This window comes from Schistocerca piceifrons, chromosome 8 (genome assembly GCF_021461385.2).
Source record: "Schistocerca piceifrons isolate TAMUIC-IGC-003096 chromosome 8, iqSchPice1.1, whole genome shotgun sequence".
Classification (NCBI taxonomy): domain Eukaryota; kingdom Metazoa; phylum Arthropoda; class Insecta; order Orthoptera; family Acrididae; genus Schistocerca; species Schistocerca piceifrons.
The window spans coordinates 261,959,167-261,976,836 of NC_060145.1; the positions used below are offsets into that span (position 1 = coordinate 261,959,167).

General features: G+C 37.6%; 1 protein-coding gene across 4 annotated transcripts in view; it reads right to left on the minus strand.

Annotated features, from left to right (window-relative positions):
- Window positions 1–1,097: 1,097 nt before the first annotated feature.
- LOC124711166 (protein diaphanous) overlaps window positions 1,098–17,670 on the minus strand; it is a 372,431-nt gene continuing 355,858 nt past the window's right edge. For all 4 annotated transcript variants that reach the window (XM_047241082.1, XM_047241086.1, XM_047241083.1 and 1 more), the window contains exons 16-19: window positions 12,986–13,150; window positions 7,212–7,455; window positions 2,916–2,997; window positions 1,098–2,812 (exon numbers count right to left, since the gene is read on the minus strand). In XM_047241082.1, the coding sequence (XP_047097038.1) occupies window positions 2,791–2,812; window positions 2,916–2,997; window positions 7,212–7,455; window positions 12,986–13,150 (513 nt within the window). In that variant the 3' untranslated portion in view covers window positions 1,098–2,790. The remainder of the gene's footprint in view (window positions 2,813–2,915; window positions 2,998–7,211; window positions 7,456–12,985; window positions 13,151–17,670) is intronic.

Sequence of the window (17,670 nt, forward strand, 5' to 3'; positions counted from 1 at the left end):
TACCATTTGGATCCTTCCCCATGCTAGCTCCTCTGAATTATGCATGTGGAAGTCTCTTGCAGTAAATCCTATGATTCTGTCATCCTCCTGTTTCCTGTCTCCTCTAGCCCCTGCCCCACAACCATAACATTACTTATGCCGCACCAACCCTTTTCTGGAGTATCCCTCTCCCTATATTCTATTCACACCTCTAATTGCAGTCTTCCATGTCATCAAGTGCCATTCACAAGTCGCGCGCCCCCCCCCCCCCCCCCCCCATCTTCCATGTCATCAAGTGCCATTCACAAGTCTCCCCTCCCCCCCCCCCCCCCCCAGAGTAGCTATTAGCCATCTCGCCTCTCTTCCCTGTCAATTCCAACACACACCACCTCAGCCCAGTTGAGATCCATTGTAGGCACAATGTAGCAGCCGGAACAACATGGGTTCGTTCTCTCTCTGTCAGAGTGTGTGTTTTTGTGAGAAGAGGGTGGGGTAGTGTTATGTACTGGTCACACACTTCACTTGGCTGGGAACGTAAGCTTACGATTGGCTCATAGCACATTGGCTGCTGAGACAAGCCCTGCCTCCTTGTACCAGAGCAGCCTACATACAGCATATAAAAGAAACAAACCGTAATGGATTAATGCATCACACAAGTAACATGAAAGTTTATGGTGAGCCACTCATTTTCTTACTTAATATCAATCACTACGCACAACTACATATGTGGATCAACATTGTATTCACGACGGCTACTTATTGCTACAGCAAATAATACTGTTATGTAGTTAATGTTGGTAACATGATGAGCATAAACACTCGTGAACGGCAAGAAGCCATTCAACTTCAATCGATCCCACAGGGGCCAAGTAAAAGTGTGCAACCAGTGCCTAGTGAAGTTCTACACCTTCACTAAATGGAATGTTACTTTGATTCTTTCTTATTATGATAATCAAAGCAGTGTAGAAGCAGAACTCTGTGAAAGACTAGGTTATAAAGAATGAGGCAATCTAGAGAAAGGAACATAATAATCAAGGGCCATTAGATCACAATGATTATTTTACATAAATTCCAGCTTTGAGGGTTTCCACAGATGGTGTAATTTTCTGTTCGCGTAATTTATTTAAAATCTAGAAACCTTCAACTTTATTTGTACAACATACCATTTCATATGTATAAAATTACATTATGTATACATATTCATTCTTAAAATAGTTTCTATTTCCAAATAATATTACTTATATACAGATATCACAATTATGTTAACAATATTCTGTTAAGTTTTCATCCATGGTGTGGTGGACAAAATGGTGACAATATCACAAACATTCAAAAAGGAATGCAAAACATAAATATTCTTAAACTATAACTCATTCTGGCAGTTAAAATTTATATAAATGTTTTGTATAAGAAATAATGAGCTATTCATTTTTTTCTTCTCAACCAAGAGCTGCTAAAACACAGCACTCCTTTCATGGCATTAGGCCAGCTCTGTTATACAATGCAATATATTAACAACTCATCTATATCAAAGCTTTCACACAGAATCAATATTTACACATACCAGTGCCATACGTAAAAAAAAAAAAAAAAAAAAAAAAAAAAAAAAGACGATGGAAGACAGAATTGTGAAGTACTTCAGAACAGCAATCCTACTAAACGTGTTACCAGTCCCTTACTACTGACACAACAACAGACTACAGAGTAACTGTACACAATTTCAGTTTACTCAAAACTGATCTTTCGTCGTCTAATGTCATGAATGACTCAAGATGGCTAACCTAACTGGTAGAACTTTACACCCAGTAAGTGCTGTTTGAAAAAGCAAATATATTGATTTTAAAAGCTTTTATGTAAACTAACATTCATATGTAGGACAAAACTTACTGCACATATTTTGAAGCACCTTAAATTCAGATTTGTGTGCTAAATAAATATTATACCAAAGTGACTAGGCATGTCTCTAAATTACAAGTTAGTACGAAACTCTTCTAATAAACTTTAATCCAATGAAATAAAACTACTGGCAGAACATTTTTAAAAAAAGTTATAGGACTTACATGATATTTATTAGCAGGCTCTGTAGGCAAAAGATACGTTCATATTACTGAAACTTGAATACAAAAATATATGTATTTCAACAAAAGCGTATTTAAACTTCAGTTCAATTCTCAATTCTGTTAGTTCATTAAAGATTTACTTTAGTAAACAAAATATAAACATCCTAAACTTTGCTGTCATTCATTGCAGTTACAAACAAAGCATATAGCAGAATCAGAAAAATCAGTCACTTGGTCCCATATTGTTAAATATACTAAGCATGTAAACTTTTTTCTTTGTGAGAAACACACAATAAAGACAATAGACAATACTAAAATATTAGCAACACAGCAAAAATCTGCTGAAGATTTAGATATTAAAAAGCCCTTTCCACGATATTTTCAGACTTCATGACATGAAATCTCTTAAAAGAAAATATAACAAATAGAAAGAAATATGTTTTAGAACTTATTTTGGTGTCATCATCAGGATTACATTTTAATGCCTCCTTATTTATAAAATATATGTACATACAAAGAAAGCACAAGAAGGATGGATGGACACACACACACACACACACACACACACACACACACACACACACACACACACACCCCTACCCCTTTATTTACAAATATTACTTTTTGCAAAGATTTGCATATTACATGATATGAAGCACGATATTGTATCAACAAAATTCCTGCATGTTGATCTATATTGCGCTTTCAAAAAGTTCTGTCCAGGAGACAACTGTGCATCCTTCTGAGGACTTTACGCCGTACTCAGCAGCTCACTGAAAAATTTCAGCAGGAATTAAACATATGATTGTGGTTGCGGAAAAAATTAAATAGTTTAAAATACATCAGGAAAAAAGGGAAACCACAAATAGCATTTACCTTGGTAGTTCCCTTCCCGCAAGGGAGTTTCCCACAAGACCCGTTCTGGACCTACTTCGATTTAACTGTGCTCTCCTTTCCGCTAAAAGTAAAACAAAGATATGGCAATATAGGAGATAAAAAATTGGTACATGTTGTTTAGTACATAACCATTTACCAAGTTAAAAATATCTGTATGTTTTTCACATACATTAGAAAAATGAAAATTATAAGAGAGAAACAAATGAAAGGGGGTGGTACATAGGCACGCTTAAAATGGCAGAGAGGTACACTAGCTTTAGAGTTTTGTTCCCAGTATTAGTACAAATTTTGATTTATTGCCACTTGGGTGTGCTAAACCAAGTGTAATTTTTTATATTAATTGCACCAGTGTATCACCCATTATTCGTCTGCAGGTGAGGGGATGCATGTCTTCACATTTCAAAATAAATATATGTTTACTGGAAGTGTTAGAAATGCTCTGTGTATTAGTCACTGACATTTATAATTTTAATAAATGGCTAACAAAATTTTAAAATGCTAAATTATGATATAAGGCTTAAGAAAACTGTCAAGTAAGGGCACAAAGTTGCAAATGATACAGTTTAACGCAGTTTAACACAAGGAACTTATTTTCCTACATCACAGCATTGTATTGTATTGTACTGTATGGAACTAGGGACCTAGAAATAATGGAGAGGCTTCATTCCTGCTGTAGCCTTCAGTGATTCACAACAGGCTACAGCAGTCTCCGCAGTCCTCGCACCCCACCGCCGCCCCACACTGAACCCAGGGTTATTCAAACATGCAAACATGAATGCACGGCATTCTACACTTGCTGGATGTCAATTTGTGGGATGGAGTTCCATGCCTGTTGCACTTTGTAGATCAATGCAGAGATGGTTAATGCTGTCTGTGGATGACACTGGAGTTGTCATCCAATGATGTCCCATATGTTTGTGATTGATTGGACGTAAATCTGGAGATCGAGTAGGCCAAGGCAACATGATGCCACACTGTAGACCATTTTAGGTTACAACAGCAGTATGTGGGCGAGCATTATCCTGTTGGTAAACACCCCTTGGAATGTCATTCATGAATAGTAGCACAACAGGTCGAATCACCAGACTGACATGAAAATTTGCAATCAGGGTACATGGAATAATCACAAGACCATAACTCCAGGTGTAGGTCCGGTGGGTCTGGCACACAGACAGGTTGGTTGCCAACCCTCAAATGGCCACCTCCTAACCAACACTGGCACTGAGACAGAACCAGTTTTCATCAGAAAACACAACAAACCTCGACCCTGTCCTCCTATCAGCCGTCACTTGACAGAACTGAAGTCACAAATGGTGATTGATTGGTATCAGCAGAATGCACACTACAGGGTGTCTGGCTCAGAGCTGTACTTGAACTAACCAATCTGTAATAGTTCACTGTGTCACTGTAGAGCCAACTGCTGCTGCAGATGCAAATGCAGTACAATGCACCAGAGCCCTACACTGAACACTGTGGTCTCCCCTCTTGGTAATGCCAAGTGGCCATCCAGACCCGGCCTTCTTGTGCCCCTACATCTTCATGACGACCACTGCCTGCACTGGCTATACATTCCTGCGAAGTCTTAATGCAATATCGCAGAAGGAACATCCAGCCTCTTGTAGCTCAATTATATGACTTTGTTCAAACTTGGTGAGATGATAATGATGTCTTTGTCACCTTAAAGGAATTCTTGGGTAACATCAACCCACCATGTCCAGTCTCCTACTGCCACTCTTATACGACTGGTACAAAATTTAAACAAACAACATCTTTCAGGTGTAGAAAGACACCTACTAACTTACATTTATGCCACATAATTTCTTTTTGGTGCTGTGATTTTTGTCCTTGTATTTTCTATGAAGCCTGCCTCACATTGCTCTGGAGAAAGTAAACACACTTCTCAGGAATAGTGACTTAACATAACAGGCTCAGATGACTTGAGGAATGGACCAATAGACTTGACTCGTAAATGCAGGTCTGGCTTATTTACACTAATGAGCCAATAATAGCGAACATTGTTAGGAAAATTCATTGGCAGAGTGTCATGAGGACAGGTAGCAAATTCTTTCACACCTGTCTGAAAATGAAATCTAAATCCAACAGGTATGATTCACCATTTATAAACCTCTGAAATATTTCAAGGTAGATAAGCAACAACTAGCATTTCTGCTTCTTTGTAAGTTGGGCTAAATACAGTAGGTAGTTAATTCTTTTTTTCTTTGGGGAGGGAATTGGCAGTTTTGAGGGGTGACAGAATTTTGTGAATGATAAAACCAGTTAGTTGATTGTATCGCCATAAGTACTGTGACACACATTCATTTGGTTTTCTTCATATTGACTTTTGCTCCACCAGTACACATACAGTGTATTTGGCCATGTAATTTTCAACTTCAGGATTTCTCTAGCAGACAAAACATTATATTAACAAGGATGTGAACTGCAGAGTGTATAAGTTTTTACAATAATAAAAATGGGAATAATGAGTTGAATAATTTGATGTAGATCATCACGTTACAGAGAAGGCTGAAAATATAATCATGCGGATTATTTGCCAAATTAGGTTATGGTAACAAAATCAAACGTAGTGTACGACATGTCATACTAAAACAGTTGTTTTGTTTCTTCTGTGTACGGACTTAGTGGAAGCATTTATTAGTTTATTTCTGTTTTGATATGTCTATATCATTCCTGAGGCCTCTACATATGCTTTTACTTGCCTTTAACATAGGATTTGAATATTTAAAACACACACACATAACCTATATACATCAAGAGTTTTAAGCAGTCAGCTATATGTGATTGCTAGCCTTTCCTTTGTTTTATGTACTATTCCATTGTTAAAAATGTATATTTACATGCCAGAAGCCACCATATTGTGTGGTGGAGGGAATTTCGTGAGCAATATAAACTTTTTTTTTTGTCCGCCTTCTTCCGACAGTGGCCCACCTTTACCTTCTGTACATCAATCCATTATGTTGCCCATTATTCCTTAAATGAAAGGGAGGTTTCAGATTCCAGCCCAACTTACAACCAACACTGACTCCTCTCCATATATTTTTAGGTGCAAAGTAAAGAATGTAAGTGAAATTTCCTAATTAACATGACAATTTTCTAACAGCCAAGACAAAAAATAAAAAAAATAAAAAAAAGAAACCTTGTCTTTTTCAGCCAAATGTTTAAAACTTTAAATACAAAATTCAGAATAAATATGATAATTTGAGTAAATACAGCTTTATTCAAAGGAAAACAAAATGTTTGTTTCAGAACACCATACATTCTTTTTGCAAATAAAACTGTTTTCATATTAATATAAAAGAGGGAAACATTCCACGTGGGAAAAATTATATATAAAAACAAAGATGAGGTGACTTACCGAACGAAAGCGCTGGCAGGTCGATAGGCACACAAACATACACACAAAATTCTAGCTTTGGCAACCAACGGTTGCCTCATCAGGAAAGAGGGAAGGAGAGGGAAAGATGAAAGGATGTGGGTTTTAAGGGAGAGTGTATACCTGTCCTTTTTTCCCCCTAAGGTAAGTCTTTCCGCTCCCGGGATTGGAATGACTCCTTACCCTCTCCCTTAAAACCCACATCCTTTCATCTTTCCCTCCCCTTCCCTCTTTCCTGATGAGGCAACCATTGGTTGCGAAAGCTAGAATTTTGTGTGTATGTTTGTGTTTGTTTGTGTGTATCGACCTGCCAGGGCTTTCGTTCGGTAAGTCACCTCATCTTTGTTTTTATATATGTTTTCATATTAATTTAGAGTAGATATTCTGTTAATGTGGCTGGTTAAAGTCAGGATCAACTGCCCAAAGAAAATAGTGCTTAAGACTGTGACAGCCTTGCCTATATTCAATACATAGCTTAACATGATAGCCTCACTATCAGGCAGCAAATCTTACACAAAAAGTAAACTGATTTACACACCTTGTCAACAGGGAGCAGCACTGTTTAACACCAAGACACTTTGCAAAATTTAAGAGACAAATTCTCATCTTTAAGTCTTATGTAGTAGTGAATAATTAATTATTTCTTGAACTGAAAGGTACTTGACAAGATGCATTTGTTGAATGTTTATTTCGAGATGGCAAATGAAATGGGAAATTTTTGGCCAGCACAACAGATGTTACAAATATCACGATACTGAAGTGATAAAAATTTTGATTTGGCTTCAATACGTTATTCATAGAAAAGTGGTTTGTATAGGAGTGCAACTTGTACAAATGTGATCTCCTTTATTGGCTTAATCTTAATATTCTCATCTGGTACGCACCTCCAGCGACCCTCATCCTCTGTCTTTTTTGCCTTTGATCTCGGTTGAAAGCCGATCCAGTCTGCAGGGCCTCCAGAAGGCTGTCCATGACACCCTCCTGGGTTTGGTCAGCATTCATGTCAATGAGAGCCCTCTTGCGCTCTGCTCTCTGCGCTCGCTCCTGCTCAGCCTTTTCTCGAGCTTCCTTTGCCCTCCTCTGCTTCTCCTCTGCCTCACGTAATCTTACATTATCCCGATGTGCTTGCTGTAAGAATTCAGAGAGTACCACACTCAATATTTCTGAAAAATATATGCATAAATTCAAATTTTTTATAATATTCTAAGCTTTTTCTCAATACCCCTGTTTTCATTAGAAAAATAACTGATAAAGATAACAGCAGTATACAGAGGCATTCACTGTAGCCCAAAAAGTAAACTTATCCTAACAATGATACTGTCACATAGTTGAAGGTGTAAGTAGATGAATGACGAACACTAACTTTATTTAACGAAGGTTTATTCAGCACTTGCACATACAAGAGCACAAAGCGAACTGCCTCTGGCCAAAACAAATATGGTATATATACAGCTACAGACCATTCCAGTAAAATGAATCTTGCCATTTGTGGATACTCCTAGAATGTACTCAAACCAAATATAGAAATTAAAATGTTTCAATTCAGGTGAGTTTTGAACTCATGACCCTCCATGCATCAATCCAGTATCATAACCACTATACTACGGCGACTGTGTTACTCAGTTCCTTCTGCAACAATATTACCTACATCATCGCTATTCTTAGCATAATGAAACATGTAGCCAGTGTAATCTCTGCTTGCAAAAGCCGCTGCCATGTCATTTACACCTGTGGACTGCCCTTCCAACAAAGAAAAAGTAAGTCAAGGTTTCAATTTTGCTCAAATTTAAAACCATAAGTCCACAGAGAGTGTCATAAGACAAGTTAAGTGAACAACCTGATGATTTCTTTACCAGTTACATGATATTGGCAACAATCTTATTTCATGTAACATTCAAACAACTCGTTGTGTTTTCTTTTGGGTAACAATAACTGCAACGAGAGTTTATCTAACAGAAAAACATTTTTTGTTTTTGTATACAATGGGAAAAGTGTGCTGTAATAATTGCAGTTTTCGTCTGGTAGAGAACCTGATTTATCAGTGACTAAATAAGAATATTAATTTCTTACATTATTAACCATTCTTGACACTGCTTGTTTGTTATTTAATAGAGTTTAACAGAGCTTAGATACCAAAATGTATTTTTTCGTGGGTCTTAAATAAAAAAAAAAAAAAAAAAAAAAAAAAAAAAAAAAAAAAAAAAAAAAAAAAAAAAAAAAAAAAAAAAAAAAAAAAGAGAGAGAGAGAGAGAGAGAGAGAGAGAGAGAGAGAGAGAGAGAGAGAGAGAGAGAGAGAGAGAGAGAGAGAGAGAGAGAGTCTCCCCAGTGTTAAGAAGTTATAAGAAAAAAAAAAAAAATCACAAAAGGATATACAGTATACCGTATTTACTCGAATCTAAGCCGCACTTTTTTTCCAGTTTTTGTAATCCAAAAACCCGCCTGCGGCTTAGAATCGAGTGCAAAGTAAGCGGAAGTTCTGAAAAATGTTGGTAGGTGCCGCCACAACTAACTTCTTCCGTCGAATTATGTAGCACTACACAGGTATGCTTTGCAGGCACAAAGATAAATACTGGCAACGAAACCCCTGCGTCAGTAAATAAAGTGGACGACGAGCTTTTTTTCACCGCCCCGAGTTTCGACCACTGCATTTTCATACATTATCCAACGAAGTAAATACAAATTCCGTATTGTTCATCTTCGAATGTAGCAGCATTTCAGTGTACTACAAAAATCCGACTGGCAAGATTGTTTGTCTGAATTTTTTCCTACCTGGGACAAGAGATCATTGCTAATAAGAACTTTTATGAATTGGGAACCATATGCAGTAGTCTCTTCACCATAAGAATAATACGAATATAAACATTTTGCCATGTATTCTTTCGTGTTTGCTGCTATCTCATTTAAATCCTGTCTGCCTAATAAACTACGAAACTAGAGTGAGACAACAGCAAACGCGGAATAATATACATATCATGTCATGTTTATATTCGTATTGTTCTTATGCCTAATAGTGATACAGTCAGAAATGAAGCACGACAATTGACAAGATTTTTAAATTTAAGATGACTAATTTCTGTACAGAAAGTAATGTACTACAGAGGCGTCTGCAAAGATTTTCAACCGAAGAAAAATTTTCACTAAACTCTCGTTCAGAACATCTTCTATCATACGCAGTCTATTATTTGGTTCTTGTTGATCATTATCAAAGAAAGCACCAGTGTAAGTAACAGCAAATAGCAAGCAGTCTCTTGCCATTGTTCCGCTAATGAGACGATTCATCTCTCTCTCTCTCTCTCTCTCTCTCTCTCTCTCTCTCTCTCTCTCTCTCTCTTTTTTTAAAAAAGCGGTGGTTGCATGCACAAAAGCAAGCCATGCCGCGAGCGGCGGCAGGTCGTAAACACTCATTATCAGAATGCGACAAACAATGCATGACACAGTACAGTAATGCATTTTCAGCTTAGAATGACGTGAACACCTATAACAAAGAGAACGGCACTTGCCAGATCAAAGAAAAATAAGCAATCAATTCAAACCAGACGAAGCACGTGATAAAGGAATGGTACCCGTATAAATACGGACGGAGCACCTGACGCATAGCAATGGCTACATGGTAAAGCTTAACTGCTAAGCTTAAAACTCGAACCAAACTACTGGAGCTGTATCGTCATTCATTCGACCTAAATTGTATTACAATGGACCAACTTTGTTTCGATTTGGATGTGCGGCCTGAAACTCTTCTCTCCCTTGGAATTTCGAGTCTCGAATTTCAGGTGCGGCTTAGATTCGGGAAATTTTTTTTTCCTTGATTTCGAGTCTCATTTCGCAGGTGCGGCTTAGATTCGAGTGCGGCTTAGATTCGAGTAAATATGGTAGTGTCGATTATTCGAAGTAATTGGGGGACATGGGTGTTCGGGAAACTGGCTTATTCGGACAATCGAACTGTACATGTTTATTTGCCAAAAAGAAATACTGTACAGTAAATTTATTCATAAAAACAGGCATCTCTTTTAGTATTACAAAGTAACATACAAAGGCAACTTCAGTAGGAATATATAGTATGTGGCACAGTCTATTAAACAAAATTTGCTACGCTCATCTTTTGTTTTTTTATATCCATAATTGTCGACTTCCCCACCTTGTACTCATTGGATAAAGTGGTTGCAGATTCACCTTCTTCTAACCTTTTAATAATCTCATACTTGTCCCTCATAGAAAGGACAACACGTTTATGTTTAAGCATTTTGTATCGTCAAGTTCACTTCTTCACGCAGCAGCACACAACTGGTCGTAACAGAGAACAGAAAGTGACTGTTTGCACCGTGAGAAGCTCTTCTTGGGGGCACAAACTGCGCAGAGCAGCATGCCTCAACTCTAAGCTGGCGCAGCTGTTGCTGTGAACAGCTTTGATACTGCCACTACTTCTACTGCCAGTGCCAAGCCGACAGAAGTGTGCTGATTGTTGAAACACAGCGACTGAGCTTGGCCGGTCAGCAGCACCTTGTGAAGGCCCCATTAGAAGCAATGTTCCGCCAGTGGTGGCCCAGTGTGGTGACTACTGTGGGAAACTTTGTTTGGGAGTGAGGAGGATAATGGACGGTAGGGCGGGAGAGTAACAGGTGCGAGCGAGTATACAGTTCGGTTAGGCGGTCTTTCGGTTGACCGACATTCGGATAATCAATGCTCTACTGTATTTAATTGCAGCAACAAAAGTACTCAACACAAGGAAAAGGGTTTACTGCAGAAAAGGAAACAGAGTGTGTTGAACAAAATAAACATCTTGCATACAACACTTAAGTTGGAGCAGTGGAATAAATCAGAATTTTTCAAGAATACGAGGTGTTCAAAAAGTGAGGTGATTTTATATTTTTATGAAAAAATATTTATTTATTCATCAATATTCACGTTGTCCCCTTAAAAGTAATCCCCCTCAGATACAATATACTTCTGCCAACACATCTTCCAATCCTCAAAGTACTTCTCTTAAGCACTTTTTTGTACAGCCTCGAGTACTTCCTGCAATGCACTTTTTATTTCCTCAATCATTGAAAATCTTCATCCTTTCATAGGTCTCTTCAACTTTGGGAACAGGAAAAAATCGCAGGGGGGCCAAATCCAGTACATATGGTAGCTAAAGCATGATGTTATGTTGTTTTTGCCCAAAAATCTATCTCAAGCAACGATGAATGGGCAGGTGCATTGTCGTGATGCAAAAGCCATGAATAGTTTTTTTCCACAATTCCGGACATTTTTTGTGTACTGCTTGTTGCAAATGGCAAATAATGTCAAGATAACACTCCTTAGTGACCGTACAACCCTGAGACAAAAATTCATCATGCACTATGCCATGGTAATTGAGAAAAAAAAAAGTGAGCAAAATTTTGATATTTGATTGAACTTGGTATGCTTTTTTCGGTCTTGGCTCTCTGCGATTCTTCCATTGGAGTGACTGGGCTTTGGTTTCGACGCCATAACCGTAAACTCATATTTCATCTCCGGTTATGACCCTTTTGAGCAAATCAGAATCATAATTGACGTCATTCAAGAGCTCCTGAGCGATGCTCATGTGACAGTTCTTGTGATCAAAATTGAGAAGTTTTGGAGCAAACTTCACTGACACACATCTCGCGCCCAGAATGTAAAAAAAAAAAAAAAAAAAAAATTGCATGGCACAAGCTGATTGATATTCCAACATCCTCGGCAACTTCTTACAGTTATTCGACAATTTTCCAAAACAATTTTCTTCACAGCTTCAACGTTATCATCTGCTGTTGTGCTGCGGTGTCCAGAGCAAGGCTTGTCATCGCATTTTCTCAGCCATCTTGGAAGACCTTGTACCTCTTGTAAACTTTCTTTTTACTTACAGCAGACTCTCCATATGCCAGTGTCAACATTTCAAGTGTTTTAGAGCACTTTATTCCATTTTTCACACAAAAATTTGATGCAAATTCTTTGCTCCATATTTTATAATAATTGAAAATTGCCAAGCACACTAAAACAAGTCTAATCTTTCTATCTGTCAAAAAGAAACCTAGTATGCTGTACATTTGAAACTGTGAACATATGCACAAAAAAATCAAATGTACGTTGCCCACACAATTTGAAAAGTCATCTTACTTTTTGAATAGCCCTCATACATGACTTTACAGTAATGAGATGCTCACTAATTCACAACTTCAATGTTTTACAAGCAAAATTAATTTAAAACTTTAGCCTATGCATTACCTAATGTTGTTTATCTCATTCAATAATCAAAAAATTTTGTATTATGAAAGGACATTAGTGTTTTGACAACTCAGAATCAAAGATACTTTAAAGAAAAGTTAAGCAGCTCACACAGATGAGCTGGAAGAATGATGTGAAGCTGACTTACAGTGGCTCTACAACAATGGTTAGAAGAAATTAAAAACCGGGAAGCATGTACAAAACAGATCATATAAATCTGGAACTGTTAAATTATTTAACAAATATACAAAGAATTTCACATGCAATTACTCACCAATTAAAACAGGTGATTGTCTTTACTCATACATTTCTGACTTGCTAGTCCAGTAACTTTTATGGACGACTACTATGAGCCACGTCTTCTATGAAAAACCTGATAATTGTTATTAATCATTAACGTTTACCTTATTTATATCTTAGATTGTCTCACACTTACAATGAAGTCATCCTTAAATTTCTTCACATCACCAAAAAATTCCTCCAGTGTGTACTTTTGTTTATCAAATGCGTAGTACTCCGAAAGTTCCGAGTACAGAGATTCCAGATTCTTGAACATGTTTTGCATAACAGCACAGTGTTCCCTTGCTTCCACTGCAAATGACTATTATTCATTAAGGAAAAATACTTATTTAGCATGTATCACTGGCCTGTTTAATCTTCATGCAGTATCAATTAAAGAATGAAAACAGTAAATATACAATGTTCTCACACACATGAACATACCTCCCCATCTCAAGAATATAAAATTTATTTCCCTGCCAACAAGATGAAATTTCTGGGGAAACAGATGGCAGTAGATTCATCAACGTAGCTGCATAACCCAGTAAGTGGCAGAAGACTAACGTCAACACGATTGATATACATTATGAGCTCTAAAAAGTGGTAGCAGGTTTGTAAGTATTACTTAACATCTGAGACAGTTACAGCAGTTTAGAGACTGTGGGGATGTGAGTTTGGGACTGACCCATAAACAAATTTCACAGTTACAGGTATAGAAGACAAAGGTCAGTGGCACAGTGCGAGATCCACAGAAATGCCAAGCAGAGTGTCCTCATGATGCTAGAAGTGGTTAATCATCAAACGTGGTGGTGGAACTGTTCCAACATTCATGATACAAATCTTTCAGTACAAGCAATGTGTAACACATTCTGAAGGCTAGGAATGTTGCGATATTTCTTCCAAAACTGGTCACAAAGCTTTGTGATGGTGACCTAGATCACAGGGTACAATTTCAGGTGACAGACCAAAGGATGATTATATATGAACCAGGATTTATCAGTACCATTATTTGGTCAGAAACACTATTTAAGCTTAAGGAAACTATGAATCAATATCACTGTGTTTGCTGTGTTGAAGGTAATTACTAGAGTACTTAATTCCATGACACTCCTTGGCTCTTTCTGTTCTGAGGGTACCAAATAAAAGTACAGAAAAACTTGCTCAAATCAACACGTATATAATTCATAAATCTGCCCAAATCATACCAGTATTTCAGTCCCGGTCCATTCAGTGGACTTTTATATGTTGATTTTTTGTATAAAGTGGAACTTGTCCAACGCAGAAACGGAAAGCAAATCTTAGAACATACTTAAGAATTCATTGTATAATGCGGAAAAGAGCCCAAAGAGTACTACGGTATTACAGTTCATTAGTTATTCACGACTCTACAAGGATATTACTTTTAACACCTCTGTGTTAAGCAGTGGAGAGAAAAAAAAAGTCCAGTGCAGTGTGGTGCTGCTGGTGTGGACCCAAAACCACGCTGCTCTGTGCTCAGTGTTGGTAAAGAACATCAAAGGAAATGGATTCTTTATCAGTGCTCTGTTTGTCGGCTTTCTCGTTTTCCTCATTATTGACACACGCCGGCGCATACAGGAACATTGTAGTGCATCTACCAACACACTGCTCCAATGTGTGCAGTGCAACAAGTGGGTATTGTTCCGTTAAACAATGCTTTTACCCAGCAAGGTCATTATTTTCTGCCAGTTTCAGTTGACTCTTAGCACTTTAAGAGCTACAGTAACATGATGTCGAACAAACGGTATGAAACACTTGAAAAGATTAATGTAATTGAGGCAAGTGAGAAAGACAAACTCTCTGTGCGCAAAATTATGTTGCACAAATTTATAAGACTTTAAGAAACAAGGATAAGATTCGGGACGAATGGATGAAAGGTAACGGGCAGATGAAAAGAAAGGCGAAGAAGACTGGAAATGATGAAATTAACGAAATAGTGTGGGAATGGTTTGTAAGTGTGCAGGCAAAAACCTTACCTTTATTTGGACCCATGTTGCAGAGTGAGATTCCGAATATCACTACAGAGCTTTAAGGCATCCACAGGGTAGCTGGGCAGTTGCAAAGCTACATACACAATTGTGTGGGATGAAGTGTGTGAGAAAGCTAACCCTACACTGCATAATGTAGCATTTTTGCTACATGTAAGTTATTTGTTTGTAGATCTGTAGAATTACAACAGATGGTGGCAGCGCTTGTGTCAGAGTGTCTCCTCGACTTCTGTGAGCTTATTTGTAACATTGTTGTTTCTTAAATAAATGTGTCACAATACTGTTAACATATGCAGCCGAAAGGTACAATCGCAAGAAGAAACAGAGGGAAGTGATAAGTGTTCCTTATGTGATACAGGAATATAACAACCATGTGGAGGGTGTGGACCTTCATGGCAGTCTGCTTGGATGGCACTAAATTTTTGATGAGGAGCAAAAAATGGTACTTCAGACTATTTTATCATCTAATAGATGTTGCAACCACCAATGCCTGGATTCTCTACAACCGTGTTGCAAAGTAAAACACAGGTTTAAAAACAATGAAATTGTCTGAATTTTGGATGGACATTGGGAGAAGTCTCTGCAGAGTAGGAGGAACACAAGGTAAGAGAGGTAGACCAGAATCAAGTGAAAAGGTCTCCTGTTGCAGCTCAGCCAACAGTTTATGTACAAGAGATGGTGTTGGTCATTGGCCAAAAGTGATGGAAAAGCGACAACGCTGTAAGCGTGCCAACTGCAAGGCATTTACGGTCCAGTGTAAAAAGTGTGGAGTAGCTCTGTGTCTGAAGAAGAACAATGATTGCTTCAAAATTTATCACATTGAATAAGGGTCATTTTTTACAGTGTCAAGTTATTTCTAAATATTTCATGGTGACTGACAGTTTTGCAAAAATATGACTATTTTTCTATATTGTGCTGAATTACATCTTAGAATGTATGAAATATTGATTGTACAGTTTGTTAAATGGTGCTAATTTAACCTATTTTGTATCACACTGCATGATGTAGCATTTTTATACAACATGAAATATTAGTCTCAATGCATGTCATAGCATTTCCGCACTTTTTTCGTTTTGTACCCATAATGCAATAATAAACGAAAATTTAAGGAATCTTAAAAGTTATAATTCATTTTTGTACACAAAATTACTGGACTAATTTTTTTACCACAATTTAATAAGTAAAAAATAAATTCACGCAATGTAGGGCTAAGAATGCGCAGGAAAGTGTAGCAGCAGAATGGAAGACAATACTGTCCAACTTAATTGTGAATTACGACCCGAAAGACGTGTTCAGTGCTGATGAAACAGGACTGTTTTATCACGTGCTGCCTTCAAAATCACTAGCAATTCAAGGTGAAAAGTGCACCAGTGGAAAAATGTTCAAGAAAAGACTCACTGTACTGCTGTGTGGAAACATGTTAGGTGAAATGGAGAAGCCACTGGTAATTGGAAAGGTGGCAAAACCATGTTGTTTCAGAAATACAGACTTCAGTAAGCTTCCAGTCACATGGTGTAGCAATAAAAAGCCATGTATGGTGAGTGGTCTTATGGAAGAATGGCTGGGCTCTTTCAGTGCCAAAATGAAAAAAGGAAATCACCAATTTCTTCTTTTCCTAGACAATGCACAAACTGCCACCCGAAAATAACATTATCAGACATGAAATTCGCTTGGTTCCCTCCAGGTTCAACCACCCTCACACAGCCAATGGAACAAGGGGTTATTTACACATTCAAGTGTAATTATAAGCGATGCAATCTCTTATTCTTGGTGTTGAAGAAACTGAAATTGCGTTTGCTCTTGAATGGTCAGTTTCTGTTCTGAATGCAGTAAATTGGATTGGCTTGGGAGTAAAGATGCTTCTGTGGCCATTGAAGTTCAAGCAAATGCAACAGAAATTGCTGAATTAATGAAAATGCGAAGCATTTCATGTAGTGCAGATGATTACATTTGAAGGGATGACTTTATGGAAACTCATTCCACTTTCACTTCAGTAACAGATTTGATATAAATCTGCAACACAGAGGATGAAGAAGAAGAAACAGAGGAAGAGGAAGAGGAAGAGGAAGAGGAAGAGCAGGAGGAGGAGGGTGAGGGTGAGAAGCAAAATGATTTCCTTCGGAAAATTAATACTCCTGAAGAAGCCGTTGCATGCATAAACATGTTATGCAATTTACAGCACATACAAATTCTCCCAACTTGTTGGAACTATTATATTGTGCAAAAAATTGCCTAGAAAAACAATTCTGAACAGGACATTAAAACAAATGGTGAAAAAGGTGAAATGTAAAGCAAATAAACATGGGAATAATATGTATTAACATACAATAATAAACAAATATAAAGTTGAAGTAAAAAAATATAGAAATGCCATGTTATTTATCAATTAGTGTAATAGTCCTGTGTGTTATTGTCCAACATACAGTAAATGAACATTTACTGTGCTGGAGTGAAGGCATGTAAATACAGCATATGCATAAGCAAAAATTTTTTGCTGTATTTTTTGAATGATACCTGAAAAATTTTACACAGCCCAATGAGTCTGGTGTAATCTGGAAACTTGTCCAATTTGGAAAATTATTTTAGTCCCAGGCGATTCCGTTTTCAGCAAATTTTACTGTACTTAGCAATGCTTGCTGATTGCACAAATACAAGGGCTGCAGATTTCTAGACTTGCGCTATTGGGTGGGGAATTGTAGGACACCCCTAGATAGGTCAGGGGTGCACTACACAAAGGAAGGGGCTACTCGGGTAGCAGAGTACTTGCGGCGTGCACATGGGGTTTCTTAGGCTAGGCAGTAGTGCAAGGTGTCCTGATGAACACTTACCAGTCGAC